At 49.4% G+C, this 15,330-nt stretch overlaps 2 protein-coding genes across 3 annotated transcripts; one reads left to right on the forward strand and one right to left on the reverse strand.

Moving 5' to 3' along the window:
• The first annotated feature begins 1,452 nt into the window (after positions 1–1,452).
• On the forward strand, positions 1,453–10,901 carry ERICH6 (glutamate rich 6). 2 transcript variants are annotated; one of them, XM_082767055.1, is made up of 12 exons: positions 1,453–1,660; positions 2,007–2,122; positions 4,371–4,417; positions 4,527–4,643; positions 5,491–5,592; positions 5,671–5,828; positions 6,834–6,901; positions 7,705–7,866; positions 8,013–8,094; positions 8,884–9,036; positions 9,807–10,038; positions 10,289–10,901. In XM_082767055.1, exons 2-12 carry the CDS (start codon positions 2,011–2,013, stop codon positions 10,550–10,552), a joined length of 1,497 nt encoding a protein of 498 aa, XP_082623181.1. In that variant the 5' UTR covers positions 1,453–1,660; positions 2,007–2,010; the 3' UTR covers positions 10,553–10,901. The 2 variants fall into 2 exon arrangements, with proteins under 2 accessions (XP_082623181.1, XP_082623182.1); XM_082767056.1 differs by having other exon boundaries at positions 5,674–5,828.
• Positions 10,902–11,389: 488 nt separating this feature from the next.
• LOC309881621 (glucose-dependent insulinotropic receptor-like) lies at positions 11,390–12,349 on the reverse strand (the record flags this gene model as incomplete). The annotated part of the gene is made up of 1 exon (XM_082767777.1): positions 11,390–12,349. The coding sequence occupies one exon, from the start codon at positions 12,347–12,349 to the stop codon at positions 11,390–11,392; it is 960 nt and encodes a 319-aa protein (XP_082623903.1).
• Positions 12,350–15,330: the final 2,981 nt, after the last annotated feature.

Raw genomic sequence — 15,330 nt, forward strand, 5'->3', positions numbered from 1 at the left:
AAAACAAAACTGAAGCAAGTCTTTGACTGTAGCAGGATTCATGAAATTAAATTAGTCCAATGTTGCTAGTAACCCCCAGTAGATAATTTAACACAATTTCACCGTTGTTTCCTACACCATTCAGTTCCTGTGAAGAAACAGATACAGTTTGTTACATGTTACAGAAGGGAAAAAAAAGAAAAAGAAACACCACCCAGTATCTTTCTTACAACTGAGTTTAGAATAAGGAATACCTCAGCGTGAACTGCCAATAAGCCTTGTGTTTCCCCTTTAGATCAGTGAATGAACATGTGACATTGGTTCCAACACCTGATGAAATTGTTTCCTTTCTTACAAAACCGGGTGCAGAGGAGCTGGCACAACCTCCTGAGGGCGATGTCTGAGGTTGGGGCGGGAGAGGCTGGCAGGACAGGAGCACATTGCCAAGGAAAGCAGCAGCACATCAGTTATGGAAGTTTCTTGGAATACTCACAAACATCGCAGAAGTCAGCCTGGTTTTATTAACAAAACTCCTGACCACAAACAAAGCAATCTGACTGAAACAGACAGAAATGCACCTTGGGAAAACACCACCCGAGGTGACCAGCAGCAGTGGGACCACTGCAGGGCCAGTGCCACCAGCTGGGGGAGAGCTCTGCCCGCAGCCTGCAGGCCCTGCAGCATTTCAGCGCCAGCATGTCCTGCATCGTGGCAGCGCCAGCAGGCGTAGTGGCACGGCCATGCCAACACCACCTGACTGCAGCTTGTGACAGGGTGATACGAGGCATCAGGAGCTGTACCTTGGATTTTTTATTTTATTCCTGTTGAGTTGATACAACATATTGTTGAGTATTTTCCCTAAAAGCATTTCCACTTTAAACAAATGGAAAAATGCAAGGTCTTGCAGGAACCGCTGAGTTCACCACAAGCGTGGCACTGCCTAAGCGCTTCCACGCTGTGGCTGTGCCACTGCCAACACACTCTCCATTTTTAAAAGTGAGTACCTCAATCATCCTGGGTAACGCGGGTGCTTGTGAGGCCACCACAGCTGCAGACACCACGTCCAGACAGCAAAGCACATCCACGCTGCTGTGGGTCGAAGCCCAAGCCTGGGTCTAACACTGCCCATGGCAGATGGCCCATAGCAAACACGGCACAGAGCTGTGCCACCCACACAGCACCCCAGCGCAGCTGAGCACCCACCCCAGCGGCACCAAGTTCCGTGAGCCCTGATCCAGCTCCCCTCAGGCAGGCAGCCACAGCCCCACCATGCCCAGGCCCCCGTGGCCCCAGTCTGCTGTCACACCAGATGGCCACACCGCACCACAGCCCCAGGGCAGCAGCGGTGGCTTCAGGCACTGCTCCCTGCAGGGCTCGCCTCACACTGCTGGCACCGGCCCCAGGGCACAGGGCCTCAGGCAGGGCAGCCCAGCAGCGCCTGCGCCCGCCGCGTCGCCACGGAGACCGCACAGAGACCAGAGGCCGCCATGGCTGGGGCCGAGCGGCTCAGCACAGGGTCAGCCTCACCCCACGCTGCTGGCTGAGGGCCAGCCCCGCAGCCCTGCTCGTGTGAGGGGCACACAAAGGAAGCCAGTATCGTCATCCGTGGGGAGCACTGAGATGAGCGACACCGGTGCTGTGACACGAGCAGACACTGAGCTGGGCACTTGGTGACACCCAGGCGAGACGGGGCGGTGGTGGTGAGGCGGCTGGGGGACGCCAGGGCAGCGAGAGCCCAGGCAGGGCATCCCAGGCACTGCGGGAGAGCGGGGTCGCGGGCACCGTGAGGCCATGTGCCAGCCTTCCACAGCCTAACTTGGGGCACATCCGTGGCCTTTAGACCAGACACGAGGTGTCCTTGACCACAACAGAAAAGCCAGGGAGAAGCCCCACTTCCTATGTCTAAACCGTTCTAATTTCTGGTTACATACATTTGGAGAAGTTTTATTTATTAGTTTATTCTTCAAAGGCAACTGCTTTGAAGTCATTGCATAGGACTAATACACAGGTTTCTGTCTTAAATTAAGGGAGATGGAAACGTCAGGTATTGCCAACCCCACCACTGTGCAGAAGCCTCCAGGAATTTCAGTGTCCGTGCAAACAGAAGCTAGCTGGCTTTATGAACATGCCTACAAAAAATCACGTAAGAAACAGCTTTGCTCAAAAAGCAGGTTGTTCACCTGCATTCTTTCACACAGGCTGCCTGGTGCCCAAATGCCTGCTGTAGGCACCCTGCCATTTCCCCAAGATCTTCCTGCACACCAGCACTAGCCCAGGGGCAGCCCCAGCAGTCCCCTCACGATCCGCTGCAGAACTGCTTCCAGATGAACCTCTGGGCCCCCGCAGCATGTGCAGGAATGCTGCACCAGCCAGTGGGTGTGGAAGTGCTCAGCAGATGGCAGGAATAGCTTATTGTATTCTTTTGAGAGGTACTTCAAAGCCTCTAAGGACAGCTGAAAATACATCAACCTTTTTTCTCCTCTTGCTCAGCTGAGTCATCCATACATGTGACTCAGGAGCCAGCCCCTTCACTTACTGGGTGAAGCAGGTTGTACTTTAGCAGGCAATATGTTAAGATTAGGCAGAAACTAAAACTATCCCTTTTGGGCACCCCATCAAGCATCCTTTGTGCCTCATTTTCAATGCCAGGCAGTCACAGAATGGATGAGGTTGGGAGGGACCTCTGAAGATCATGTAGTCCAAACCCTGCTGAGCAGGATCAGCTAGAGAACATTGTGCAGGATGGCATCCAGTCCTCCTCTGCAGGGGGACATCTGTGCCTCCAGGAGCAGGAATAGCAACCTGGGTCGTAAAACACAGCATCCCACATAGACGTAGTGGGGAAAGCTGTGTTCAGATCCATCCCAATAGAAAGGGGGCGTGCAGAGCCTACAACAGACCAAGAATGCTCTCTGCTAACCCTTGGCGAATGTTTGGAAAGTCACTGCAAACATCTTTGCAGGGGAAAAGCCTTACAGACTTTTTACTTTAGGTGGAGGTTCACATCTTCGCAGGATGACTGTCACTGTCATGGTTAAAGTACAGAAGAAAACCAAACTTGTGCCAGCGGTAAATCATCTACCTGTGTAGGAATATAGCAGTAGCAGATAGAGGTGATATAGAAGGCAGGTCAAGGAGGGGGAACGTCCCCCAGCATTGTAGCCAGGTACTGGGCTTCGTGGCAAGCCCTCAGTACTGCAGCACGCGCAGGGCTATGCCCAGGCTGCACAGTGCTGCTGCTGCGTTTTGCCCTCCTGAAGTCACTTCTTGGGTGGGGGTTGTGAGTGGTTACACTCTGTGACACAGCATGATTGCAGAGGATGATAACTACATATATCTTTGAACTGCAATTTAAAAAAAAAAAAAAAAAAAAAAAAAAAAAAAAGTCAAGCAACCCATCAGCCACATCATTCAGTCTTCTAAAAGTATAAGCAACTCCTGTAACATTGCTTTCTAAACTAGTGCATTCATGTCCAGACACGCTGCCAAGCAGCAGCTTCCATTGCAGGCCTGAGAATTGACCTGAGACTGCTGTGATTCTTACCCTGTCCTTTCCAACTACACACTTGGATTTTGTCATATTTTCAGAAGAGAAGGACTTAGAAAGGCATTTGGTATTTCAGCCTACCCAGGACTTCTTTATCTGGCTGAACATTTTCTGGAAAGCAGAATGAGCTTACTTAAATGGACAAGACAAATTGTGTGGCAGCAAAGGGAACTGAAATTCTTGATTAAAAGAACAAGGAAACTGCTTAGTATGCCTGGACAGAAAGCAATGGCAGCTCACACACTGACCGCATCAGTATTAAAACAGCAGGTGATGCACATGGAGCAGCAGTAAGATGAACACCTGGGGCAGCTGGGTGTTGGTAACACCACCTGCCTGGAGTGAATGTGGGGCTGCTGAGGACAGTGACAGAGACACAGTCATAAGAGATTTTTCCTGTCACCTCAGAGGCCAAAACTCTCTTCCTTGCACTTACACAGCATGGGCTGTACTTGGAGATGAGAAAAAACAATTGCCTCTCTGACTCATGCTTCTCAGAACCAGAGAGACCGGAAATGTTTTAGAGTGCAATGCAATATTAGACGAGTGCTACAAGTCATTGACTGTAAGCAATAAGCCATCTCCACGACTTCAGTGGGACTGCTTTTAAGGTCAAGCCCATTTCAGGTCCTTGTGGCATTTAGGAAGGGTCACCCTCAGCTCCCGGGCAGCCTTTCTGAAGTTGTAGGAAGGTGTGCATTGAGGAGGTCTCAGGCCACTGATGTAGCTGGTGAGAAAAGGGTGACATGCCAGAAGAGAGGAGATATGGGAGAATCTAGGAGATCTTTTTCCTGGGAACACAGCAATGCTGTTCAATAATTCTCATTATTGCTATCACTTGCAGCCCTGCCAGACAAGTTCAGCAGTTTAGATATTTTGTGCAACTTGGAGGTAAGTACTCACCAAGTTCTGTATTTTTTATACATGTATTTTATGCTTTGTGGTTTTACCTTTGAACAAAGATATGACTCCATACTGCTATTTCTTTTTCTTCTTCAAGTTCAAAGAAGATTTTGTGAAGCTGTTCAAGCAGTCGCTACACACGCTCCCCTCTGTTGGCCTGCCAACTATTCTGGCCTACAGACCTGAATCATCATGGGACAGCGTGCAGATCGAGGTGGGTCAGTAGCAGTTCCAGAAACCATGCTCCAGAGAAGCCAAGTGTTTAAAAAGTATATGGTCAGAAAAATATTTGAATCAGAAGTGCTAAACACATGATATAGTAAAGAAAGTATGGTTGCCAAACAGCCATAGCAAGTACCCCTTCACCCCTTACTGCTGGGGACAACTGCTGTCTCTCTGAGGAGTGCTGAGCTCAGGTGTGCTGCCTCTGTGAGCAGAGGTGTTAAACAGTGGATTTAGCAGGTGCTCTTGGCAGCTCCATGCACTATACGTCAGTTTCAAAACATGTTTTCAAAAAACTGATTAGTCTTTCAAAATATCTAGCACCAACCTTAAAGTGCATCAGTGCAGCAGCTATGACTTGCATCTAGCCGATTAAAAAAGCTGAACATATTTGACAAGTCTGTTGGTGATTCCTAATGAAATGACACAGATTCTTCTAGGATTAACAGAGCTGCAGTCAGGAAGCTTTTTCTCTGCAAAACCACAAGCAGTGTATTTGAAAGGGTTAATGCAGCAGAGTACTCAAGTGCAGCATTCTGCATGCTCCAGAGCTTTCTCTCTCTTTGGGATGGATGTGTCTCAAACACTACATTAATTCCATTTCTTTGAGCAGTAGCAAGATTTTTAATTACTACAGATCAGCTTTTCTTTTCAGTAGTTTCCTGAACTTAATGGCCTGATTTGAATTGTTCCAAGATATCACAGACACAGATACGTTTTAACTGTTCTTACACACGTGCTTTAAAACGTTGCATTCCAAGCAAAGCCTTATTTCTCCAATATAAAACAAGGATTTGTGTGCTGATGCTATACTTCTGTCATCCATACCTCCACTTTAGGTAGAGGAGGACTGCACTCCAAAGTGTGAGTTCTGTGGTAGCGTGCTGAAGCCATTTCCTTCCTTTGAGGACACTTGCCCACGGTCACAGGATTATGAATCAGTAAGCTGGTGGGAAAGGATCAGCCGATGTTTACTGTGAAAAGGCCTGCTGTAGTGACACTGCTCTTCTGCCTTCCAGAAGTTCTGCTGCGAGCAGAATCGAGACCTCTATGAGTTCATTGTAAAGGAGACAAAGAATCGCGAAAGTGCTTGGAATGTTCCCATTGATATCGATCCCCATGAGTCCCATGGCACCGAAGCTGAAAGACGCCTGTCAAAGGAGAGAGCGTACCAGAGGTACCATAAAGCGACTGTGGAGAGTGCTGAGGATTGCTTTTGTATAACAAAAAATAGGCTACTCTGGAGGGAAAAGAAGTGGCAAGAAAATAAAACTACAACAAGTGGGAATGAAAAGAGAGAAAAAAAAAAAATCAGGCAACAAGCGCTTATACATGTGTTCTGTCTAGACCCTCTTGGCTTTTCTTTTACTAATTTTATGAGAGGGTGGCAAAGCATGTGCTTTCTGTTCATAATAGGTACAACATACCCAGACACAGGTAGGGCCCAAAATGTAACTGCAGCTATGGCAGGGACAATATTTGGTTCTCACTTTTGCCCCATGTGCCAAAACAATGGTTGAATTTTTATTTCCCTATTTTGCTGCATAAACTGTGACACGCATCTGGATTACAATTTGCAGAAGCCTTAAGAACTCTGAGTTTGACTTCTGCTGCATTCTTTAGATATCTGTATAAACTTATGGCCTCCTGCTAAGCATAAGGCATAGGCTTAAAGAAAAGTAATGCAGCACACCTGGAAGTAAACTGCTAGTTTCCTTAAAGATCCTCTGCAGCCTGATGGTGTGACTACCTCATATTATACACAGAACACAAACCAAAGCCATTGTTAGGCATAGTCAAGTTTATAAGAAGCTAAGCAAGAAAAAAATAGTGAAAATATTCTTGTACATCACTTGTCTTGTTCATCTAGCAGACAGAACTCCTTATACTTAAAAATCCTCATATAAAATTCATTAACACGTTAAGCTTTGCTATCAGTAGAGTTGATACCATTGCAATCACAGAGTTCATTCACCAAAATCTCTGTATGGGAGAAATTTATCTTTGCTGAGATAATGTTAGACTGATAATATGCCATTGTTTCCAATAGTTATTTGCATTTTTAGTAGTGGAGAGAAAAACAAATACAAAAACTTGCATTCCTACTGCAACAATATCTAGCACTGCTAGCATTTAAAACAGAGTATATGAAGTGTGTGCCATGAACGCTTTCATTTTCCAGGCAGCAGGAGAGACAAATGGCCAGACAGTTAGCTTTGCTGGCAGCTGAGACAACAACTGTAGCCGAATGTGAGTTTACATTTATCTACGCATTTATTTATCTATTTCTCACAACAACGAATTTAGTGGAATTGCTAATCTCTAATGGTCTCTAATTGAATAGGAAGATTTATGCAGTGACATGCTAGTTCATTGTCCAGTGTGCAATCCCATTATTTAATATAGCTTCATCTAATTTAATCTCTCACACGAAAAAAGCAAGAACAGTTACATGGCCGTTGCACAGAGAGGACCTACCTTACTATGACTTTCAGTGCTTCTACCTGGACATTTCCACAGAGATACACAGAAATTGACATTAGAGAGCTATAGGCTTGTAAAGCCAACCCCATGGAAGGTAGGAAGGTTTAAGCTAATGAAGTGAGCACTCTGAACTCCCGGCTCAGACTACAGGTGACTAAGCAGCTTTTGGGATCTAGTGAGTAACAACAAAGCCCTTTTGACTAAGAACAGGTAAATTGGGTTTCAAATATGGGTGTATTTTCCACAGAATATGTCAAGACAATAATGTATGCTCTATCATCTAGGGTTGCTTATTCTCAGTCCTTTAGAGCACAGAGCCACAAGTGCTTCCTGAAAAATGTCATTACTTACACACATATCTATGTAGAAAACTGGACTCTGAAGTAGCTGAACAGCAAGGACAATCCTTGTTAGATAAAAAGCACCCCAAGACACTCCCAGGATGGAGCGTTTCAGACAGAGATTTGCATTCCACCAAATTACTGTCTCCCTGCAGAGACATCAGGCAGCCCTGACATCAGAGGCACCAGCCCTACCTGACGCACACAAACCTTTCCCTTTCCCTTTAGGTTCAAGACAACCTAGCATGATTTCTTACCTGCTTTCTCAGGAGCCACCATCTCCAACAGGCTGGACACTGGTACCTGGTGAAAGAGCAGAAAAGCTCAAAGAGGAGCCCATCTCCTACAGCATCAACTGCTGTGACTTCACTGTTGTGGGCGGAAGGGCAAGTAGCTGCTGCTTGATGGGACGAGCTGCAGCGGGACTGCACCCACACTGCAGAGCAACTGGAGCCCTGCACTGGTGCCTTTAATGGGGCAGCTGTGTGCAGGTTGTCTGTCATGCATTTTATTGTTTCTTTTCCAATTTTAGGTAGTGAAGAATGAACTGTTGGAAAAATACTACAAACATGGAGGAAAATTTCTTACCATGCTTCCAGATGGAACAGGGCAGATATTGTATCCTTACAGGACTTACCTGCCAGCACTAGTCCAGGGCTGGAAATGTAATGTTACGTGTGTTCTAGACTGCTTCATCACAGAATAACCTGGCCCACCACTTCCACTGTCAAACAAACAAACAAACAAACAAAAAAACAAAACAGTAGTGAAACAGCTTAAATTGCCCTTGGTGTAAAATATTTTCAGATCAGCCAGTAACTCTGATGAAGGAATGGCACTTGTGTGTTTAATACCCAGCTTAAACACGCCAGCTTGGTGTTCACACCCGCTCCCAAGCTGTGGTCCCATGGGGGAAGGCCTTGCTGCCAGTCCCAATGAAACAAAAAACACCTGCTGTTCAGATGTTCAGGCCATTTTTTCCCCTGGTTGTTCCTTTTTTTTTTTTTCTTTAAGCTCTATGAGACCTGCCCCTGCTTCCTCTGTCTTCATTCATGTTAAGTTGGTCATTTCACGTTGCAAGGCTTGTACTTTCAAAAATACTTGTTACTGGCTCCACAAATGTGTCATTAAGGCTTCTAAGCAATTCTGCCCAGGTTATTGGTTAAAAAACAACAAAAAAGTGTACTCTGACCACTTATTTTGTCAGTGTACAGAAAACTAATGTAGAAAAACAAACTTTGGCCCTTTCCCAAGTAGCACTGGCTGCACACCACCATTCTGCCTTTAACACAATAATCCAGGTAATACAGCAACTTCTATACTTTAAAGTAGTGCTCTGAAATATTTAGTATGTAAAAGCAGATCAAACACAAACAAAGGCATTGTGAACACCTTATCTGACAATAGCTATCCATCTGGAAATCTGGCAGTCATTGTTATACGAGAAAGAAAATGGTTTATTTGCATAGTACAGGAAGACAAGCACAATAACGCCGAAATACAAGCACTATTTAAGTCCAATGGCAGAAGTACTTGTTATTACCCACACGGATCCGTATGGTATGTTTGTGTCAATCATAGCATCTTTTCTGTCCACTGCACATTTTATATTTCAAAGGTCATAAAATGTATTTTTAGCAGCACTCAGAAATTAAAAGGCAGATATAGCATAGAGGAGATATGATCTGTAGGGAGAGCAAGTGTGTTTTACAGACTTGTTAATGCCATTGGGAAAAAGCAGTCTTTCAGATACACAGCAGTGTGTGCCAAGTTGATGCAGCATCCCCTTGTTCCGTGGAAATTCTTCCTATGAAGGGAGGAAGCCTTGGCTCAGAGGTGTTCCAGACAAAATTAAGATTAAACCTACCCGTTTCCTCTCCCCACAACAGAGAAATATTTGCCCACAGTAGTGTAGAAGTGCAAAACTCTGAAACTGGTTGTGAATTTTTTTGTTGTTTGTTTGTTGTTTGTTTTGTTTTGTTTTTGCAAACAGGTAAGGAGGAGAAAGGACTCAGTGTGCTACTGGCCTCTCATTTTTATGCTTTTATTTTTGTATCCTGGCTGCAGCTGGGTAGTTTCCAAGGGCTGAGTACCCCAGAAGCAGCTGAGCACCACTCCCATTGCGGTGCCAAGCTTGTGGCCTTGTGCTGGGAACCTCCCTGAAAAGAAGGGCTGTTCCCCATTGTGTTTGTGGGGGTTTAAACCGTAAACTGGCTGTGCCTTGGCTTGCAGAGCACTGACTTGAGATCCTGTCCCTGTGGGTTTGTCAGGGATATGGGCAGTGGAAGAGCAGGATGCACCACCTTGTTGTGGATTTTCCTCTCTTTTAGGATAAACATGAATGTTCAGGGAGGGCAGTATTTGGACAAGGCAGGCAGCAGGGTGAGAAGGTGGACGTGGCCAAACAGCTTAACATCATCAGGACCCTGCGTCCCGCTCAGACCCATCTTCATCTCCCTGAACCAGCACGTGGGGGTCAGGATTGTGGGGCAGGACAAGATCACTGTTTCCTTCCTCGCCATGGGACAACAAGCAAAATTCAACGTGGGAACCAAAGTGCAGGTATTTCTCAAGTGTGCGGGCAGCTCTACACGCAGCTGCTCCCCGCAGCAGGAGTGGGGCAGCCGGGGAAGCTCCTGCCCACAGATCACACTCACCCCATGGTGGGTGCCCCCTGCCTTGCCCCGCAGCCCCAGGGTCACCCAGCTCTGCAGGTTTCTCTCCCGGCGAGAGGCCTCACCCCAAACCCCATTCCTCGGTGCCAGCACGTGGCCACGGCTCTGCTGACACCGCTCGCCTCCGCTCCTGACAGGTCAGCCCTGCCAGCCGGCCGTGTCCACCCACCCTGCTGAGTGAAGATGACCTCCTGCTGCTGGCCCTCAGGGTGAGGATCCTGCGGCTCTTTGATAAACTGCGCGGATGCTTAAGCTTTCCATCCAATGAGCAGTGGGACAAAATCAAGCCTCCAGCATACCTTATGACTCAGACTTTAAAGATCTTACACCTTTGCACAACTTCTGACCTAAGTGAAGAGCTGCGCAGCTCAGTTAGGGCAATACTAAATGCTCAGGTCTGACCAGCGTGTGTGATGTGAAGGCAAAATGAGCCAAGCCTGGGAAGAGACAGAGATGCCCCTGAAGCTGTGGCACCTGTGTGCTCAGCAAGGTTCCACCTGCAGCTTTTCCCCGCTGTGGTGTGGAGCCAAGGACAGCCTGCAGCCCTTCTGCACAGCCACTCGCCTGTGGCCCTCCCACCTGACAGGTGCTCAGCATGAGGCTGAGGTGCAAGAAGCACCAGTTCACATTTTGGTGTGAGCTCAGGGCGAAATACATCTTGTCTGTCAGGCTTGAAGAGGGGCTTTGCCCAGGGTACAATAAATCCATTCTTGATGTTGGTGCATCGCTCCTGAGTGTCTTTTTTCCATCTCCCCAAAGAAACCGGCCCAGGCTGAGCAGCCATTTCAGCCCATAAATTTGGCACAAAGAGGAAAACAATCAGAGCACAGCTAAGGCACAGCCTGTGACAGGAAGGCAGGGAAGAGGTTTTCACTCAGAGGTCACCTGCACTGAGGACGTGGCACCCCCGGCATGTCCGGACTTCCCTGGAGGGAGCTGAGCACCCTACAGCAGTGTGGCCTGCTGCAGCCGTGAGACAGCGATTCTCCCATGCAGAGGGAGACAAAAGGCCACAGTGCACCCAAAGCGACCCCGAGGCACTGCCTCAGCAGTGCTGGGATGTGGGGACAGTGCAGTTAATGCAGATACCAGACGGCACAGCCCCTGGCAGCAGCTCCTGAGCAGCTGACGGACCAGGAGGGACCCACTTCACACCCGCATGGACCACGTGTCACCCTCTGCTAGGGGCCCGACAACCACAGGAGGAGTGCAGGCAGAGGCAGCGGGACATGGGCGCCTCACGACCCGGGTGCCTCAGGCCAGCCCCCGTCCCAGCTCCCCACGGTTCGGACGTTGGAAGCCAGGGGCTTCACTCGGCGCCTTGCCCTGCATTTGAGCAGCTTCGCGAGGTGGCTTCTGATGTCTTTGCTGTGCAGGGCATAGATGAGGGGGTTGATGAGGGAGTTAGTCTCACCCAGCAGGAATAAGGCGTCCTTGAGTGTGTCAGACAGGTTGCAGGAGCTGCAGGCAGCCTGCACGGTGCCCCCCACCAGGTACGGCCCCCAGGAGAGGCCGAAGCCGATGATGAGGATGAGCACGGTCCGCAGCGCCTTGAAGTGGCGCAGGCGGGAGCGGAGGCTCCCAGCCTGGGCGCAGGCATGCTGCAGCCGCTTGTGCTGCAGGTAGGCGATGCTGCCCACCGAGACGTGCAGGCAGACCAGCACCAGCAGGGACGGAGCAAAGATGCCAAAGCAGATCGTGTAGAGATACTCGCTCTTGGCTGCATAGAGGAGCCCGCAGTAACCTGTGTAGTTGCTTTGCTGGAGAGAGGGAAAGATCAGAGGCAAGTGTCCAAAAAGGAAGGAGAGCATCCAGAGGACAATGAGGGAAAGGACCACGGGCATTTTCTTTGGGAGGGTGGGGTAGGAGAGTGGCAGCCTCACTGCCAGGTACCTGTCCAGAGAGATGAGGAGCAGGGTCAGGATGGAGCCGATGCACGGCGTCATGCTCATGGCAATGCGCAGGAGGCAGAAGGACTTGCTGCGGTCGAAGTCCCCATCAAGGATGTCGTCCAGCGCCTCAAAAATGCACATCACACCCACCAGCAGGTCAGCGGTGGCCAGGTTGAGGATGTAGATGTAGCTGGTGCCTGGCTGCTTCCTCATCAGCTGGTAGACAGCCACAATCACCAGCAGGTTGGCCGGGGGAATGAGGCAGCTCAGGAGGGAGTGCAGCACCGTGTACAGGATGTTGACCATTGTCCCTGATGAGGAGGGTCGTGACAGATGCCCAGAAAAAACAGACCCCAGCACAAAGTAATCCTGCTGTGAGGAGAAGTGTGGCCAAGCTGGTGGGATGGGACAGAAGTGCTTCAGATCCTCCAGCTGCAGATTGAGGCCAGGAGCATCTAAGTCAGTCCTTTAAGAGGTGCTTAGTCCATCCCAGGAGACCTCTGGGACCATCCCAGTTGCCGCCAGTCGCCAGTGTTTTTTCCAGCACTTTCAGCCTCTCTTCTTCCCATCTGACTCTGTTCCACACCCGCAAGGATGCTCCAAGCGATGCAGAAGAGCTGCTGCTCTCATCCATGCTCGGTGTGAGTGGCTGCAGGGGGAACTCTCCGGGGAGGAGTGTGCTGCAGGGGCAGGGGCAGGGCTGGCCGGCTCCTGAGCACGCCCGTGACGCACAGCGATAAGGAGCAGCTTTCCAAGCAAAGCCGAGGGGGTGGATGGCAGCTGCTCCTGGGCACCCGCGGTTGGTGGGGATACGAACTTGGTGTGAGGCCGCTCTGCCCGCAGCAGAGGTCTGAGGAGGCCCCCGAGAGCTCTGTGCCATGCAGCCTCCTTCTCCTGGTGCCCGCAGACCAGCCCTGGCACTTTGCATAGGAGTATTTTAGACCCTAAGGAAATGCTTTTGTTAAGGTGTTTGCAGTCCAGAGTGTGGCAGATGTGACTGCTGGGGCTGCCTGTGCTGCAGCAACCCCTCTGCCTGTGCTGCGGGGTCTGGGCAGCACCACAGGTTTTGGAGGGTCTGCCTGAGACCATGAGAAACAAGGGAGCACTGGAGATACCAGGGGAGCGTGGCAATACCTGGACAGTTCTTCACTGTCCCACAGCTTGTCGGGTTCTCCTGGCAATGGGTCAGAAAAGATTCTTGTCTAACATTAGCTTTTATCATACGCAGCTGTAAACGCAGCACTAACTGGAAGTGGCATGGTAAACGAGTTCAAAAATATTAAATCCAATTTATGTCAGATTAGGCTTAGGATAAACATACTATATTCATTAAATTCACATTTATGGCAGATTTGGAATTTACGTTCACCAGTTCAAGACAGATATTGCTTGCAAGCTCGTTAATGAGTGGCGTGATGGCCCTGCTAATGGCACTGCAAACACTGCTGGAGGAGTGCGTGCCCTGCCGCAGCCAGGCAGTCACGCACAGCACCGCGAGGCCCTGCCCGCCCTGGGAAGCTGCCTCATGCGGGCGGAAAGGGAAGCAGAGCTCTCGGTCATGCTCGGTAACCTGCCCTTGTTCTCGTCTCATCACCACGGTGTAAACGCGTGCAGGACCTTTGAGAAAGGGCAGGTACTGGATGTTCAACACGATAACTGAGGTTTAAACCCATGCCAAAGGCTGTAGCACAGTCTGCTGGGCAAAACTGCGTCCTCAGAGCACTGGAGGCAACGGGGCATCAGCATGTGCCCTCCGGCTGAATACATGGAAAATGCAGAGGGTCCAGAAAGCCCTGCACTGAATGTTTTTGGAGACAGAGAGCTTGGAGAGGGTGAATGGGAAACCGTGTGTGCTCAGCCTGAGGTACGTCCTCTTGGCTGCTGCTGGAGGTGGGTTCCCAGGCTCGGGGCACCCAAGGTCCGAACCCATCCAGCTGTGCTGAAGCTAAATTCTGGGAAGCATTGGCTTCAGGCTGAACAAGTCCTCCTGGAGTGCCGCAAGTATTGAGTTGTCATCTGGTGTTTGGTAGCTGGTTTGTGGGGAGGCTGTCAGATGTTGCTGACTTCAGTGACAAGCAAGGCTCTTTTTTCCATTTTGTCGTGCGGTTTTTCAATTGGAAATGATCCGTGACTAACGTTCATGAGGCCTGGTCCAGCCCATAAGAACAATCTGCTCTGTGCACCCTACAACCCTACAATTACAGACATGAGCACAGCCAGCCTGTGCTCCCCTAGCAGAGCAGAGGGCTATGCTTCTGCTGGATTTAAAGAACACCAGCCCAGGTTCTCGTGTACCTTAATACAACGTGTTGTTACGCAATCTTGCAGAGATGAAAGAAGAGGAATATTGTGGGCAGCGAGCAGATCATGGGCAAATATCACCAGGGTGATACCACAAACAGCTCACGGAAAATCATAGCCTAGCAACACATCTGTGCACTTATTTGTTCTGTCTGATCTGCCTGAAGTTCGTATCTAATGAGAAACTAAAGCTCTATGCACACTAGACATTTTGGTTAATATATTTCAGAAGAGATTGCGTGGATTACCTGAAAAGATGATTTCATCATAGAATCGAGAGGCCACTGTATGTTTAATGGCTGTGATTAGCAACGCCTTTATAGCAATCTGTGTCAATTTTTCTTTCCTCTAGGTGGACAGAGCTTTGAAATTATCTGAAACATTACTTAAAGCATTCCTTAAAGTCTTGAGGTGGGTCAAAGTCTGCTCTTACAAACCATGGCAACTGCCCTCATGACAGCTCCGCAGATTCCCTTCTTGTCTGACTTACTACCCCAACAGAGAAAATCTCCCAGCCTCAGCTCCCCACCCAAAGGTAATTTTTGATAAGGATCTGGGAAGTACTTCCACTAGCTTTACAAGGGGGGCAAAACCCAGTAGCTCAGGGCAGGAACAAAAAGCAGAGCGGGAGATGAGATGTCTCTAGCTCAGCAGGGGCAAGGAGCTGAGGATCCCAGCTGTGCTGTGCAGCCTCGCTGGAAGCAGGTTTCTGCCTGTTCTGATGGCAGAAGGGGCTCAATACGAGCCAAAAGAGCAGGGCCAGAGCAGGACCTGCAGCTACCACAGCTCAGCCCCAGCAGAAACCTGAGCACGTTTATTCTCAGGGAGAGGACTTGGCCCTGGGCACAACTCCCTCCCAGGCAGGGCGAGGTGGGGCGATAGCGATGCCACCGCCCGGAGGACAGCCCCAGGACAACACCCCAACAATCAGAGCGCTGCAGCTTCCACAGACGCCTAATCCCACCCAGCACCTGCCGCAGCCACCC

This window comes from Aythya marila, assembly GCF_965140915.1.
Source record: "Aythya marila genome assembly, chromosome: 9".
NCBI lineage: Eukaryota > Metazoa > Chordata > Aves > Anseriformes > Anatidae > Aythya > Aythya marila.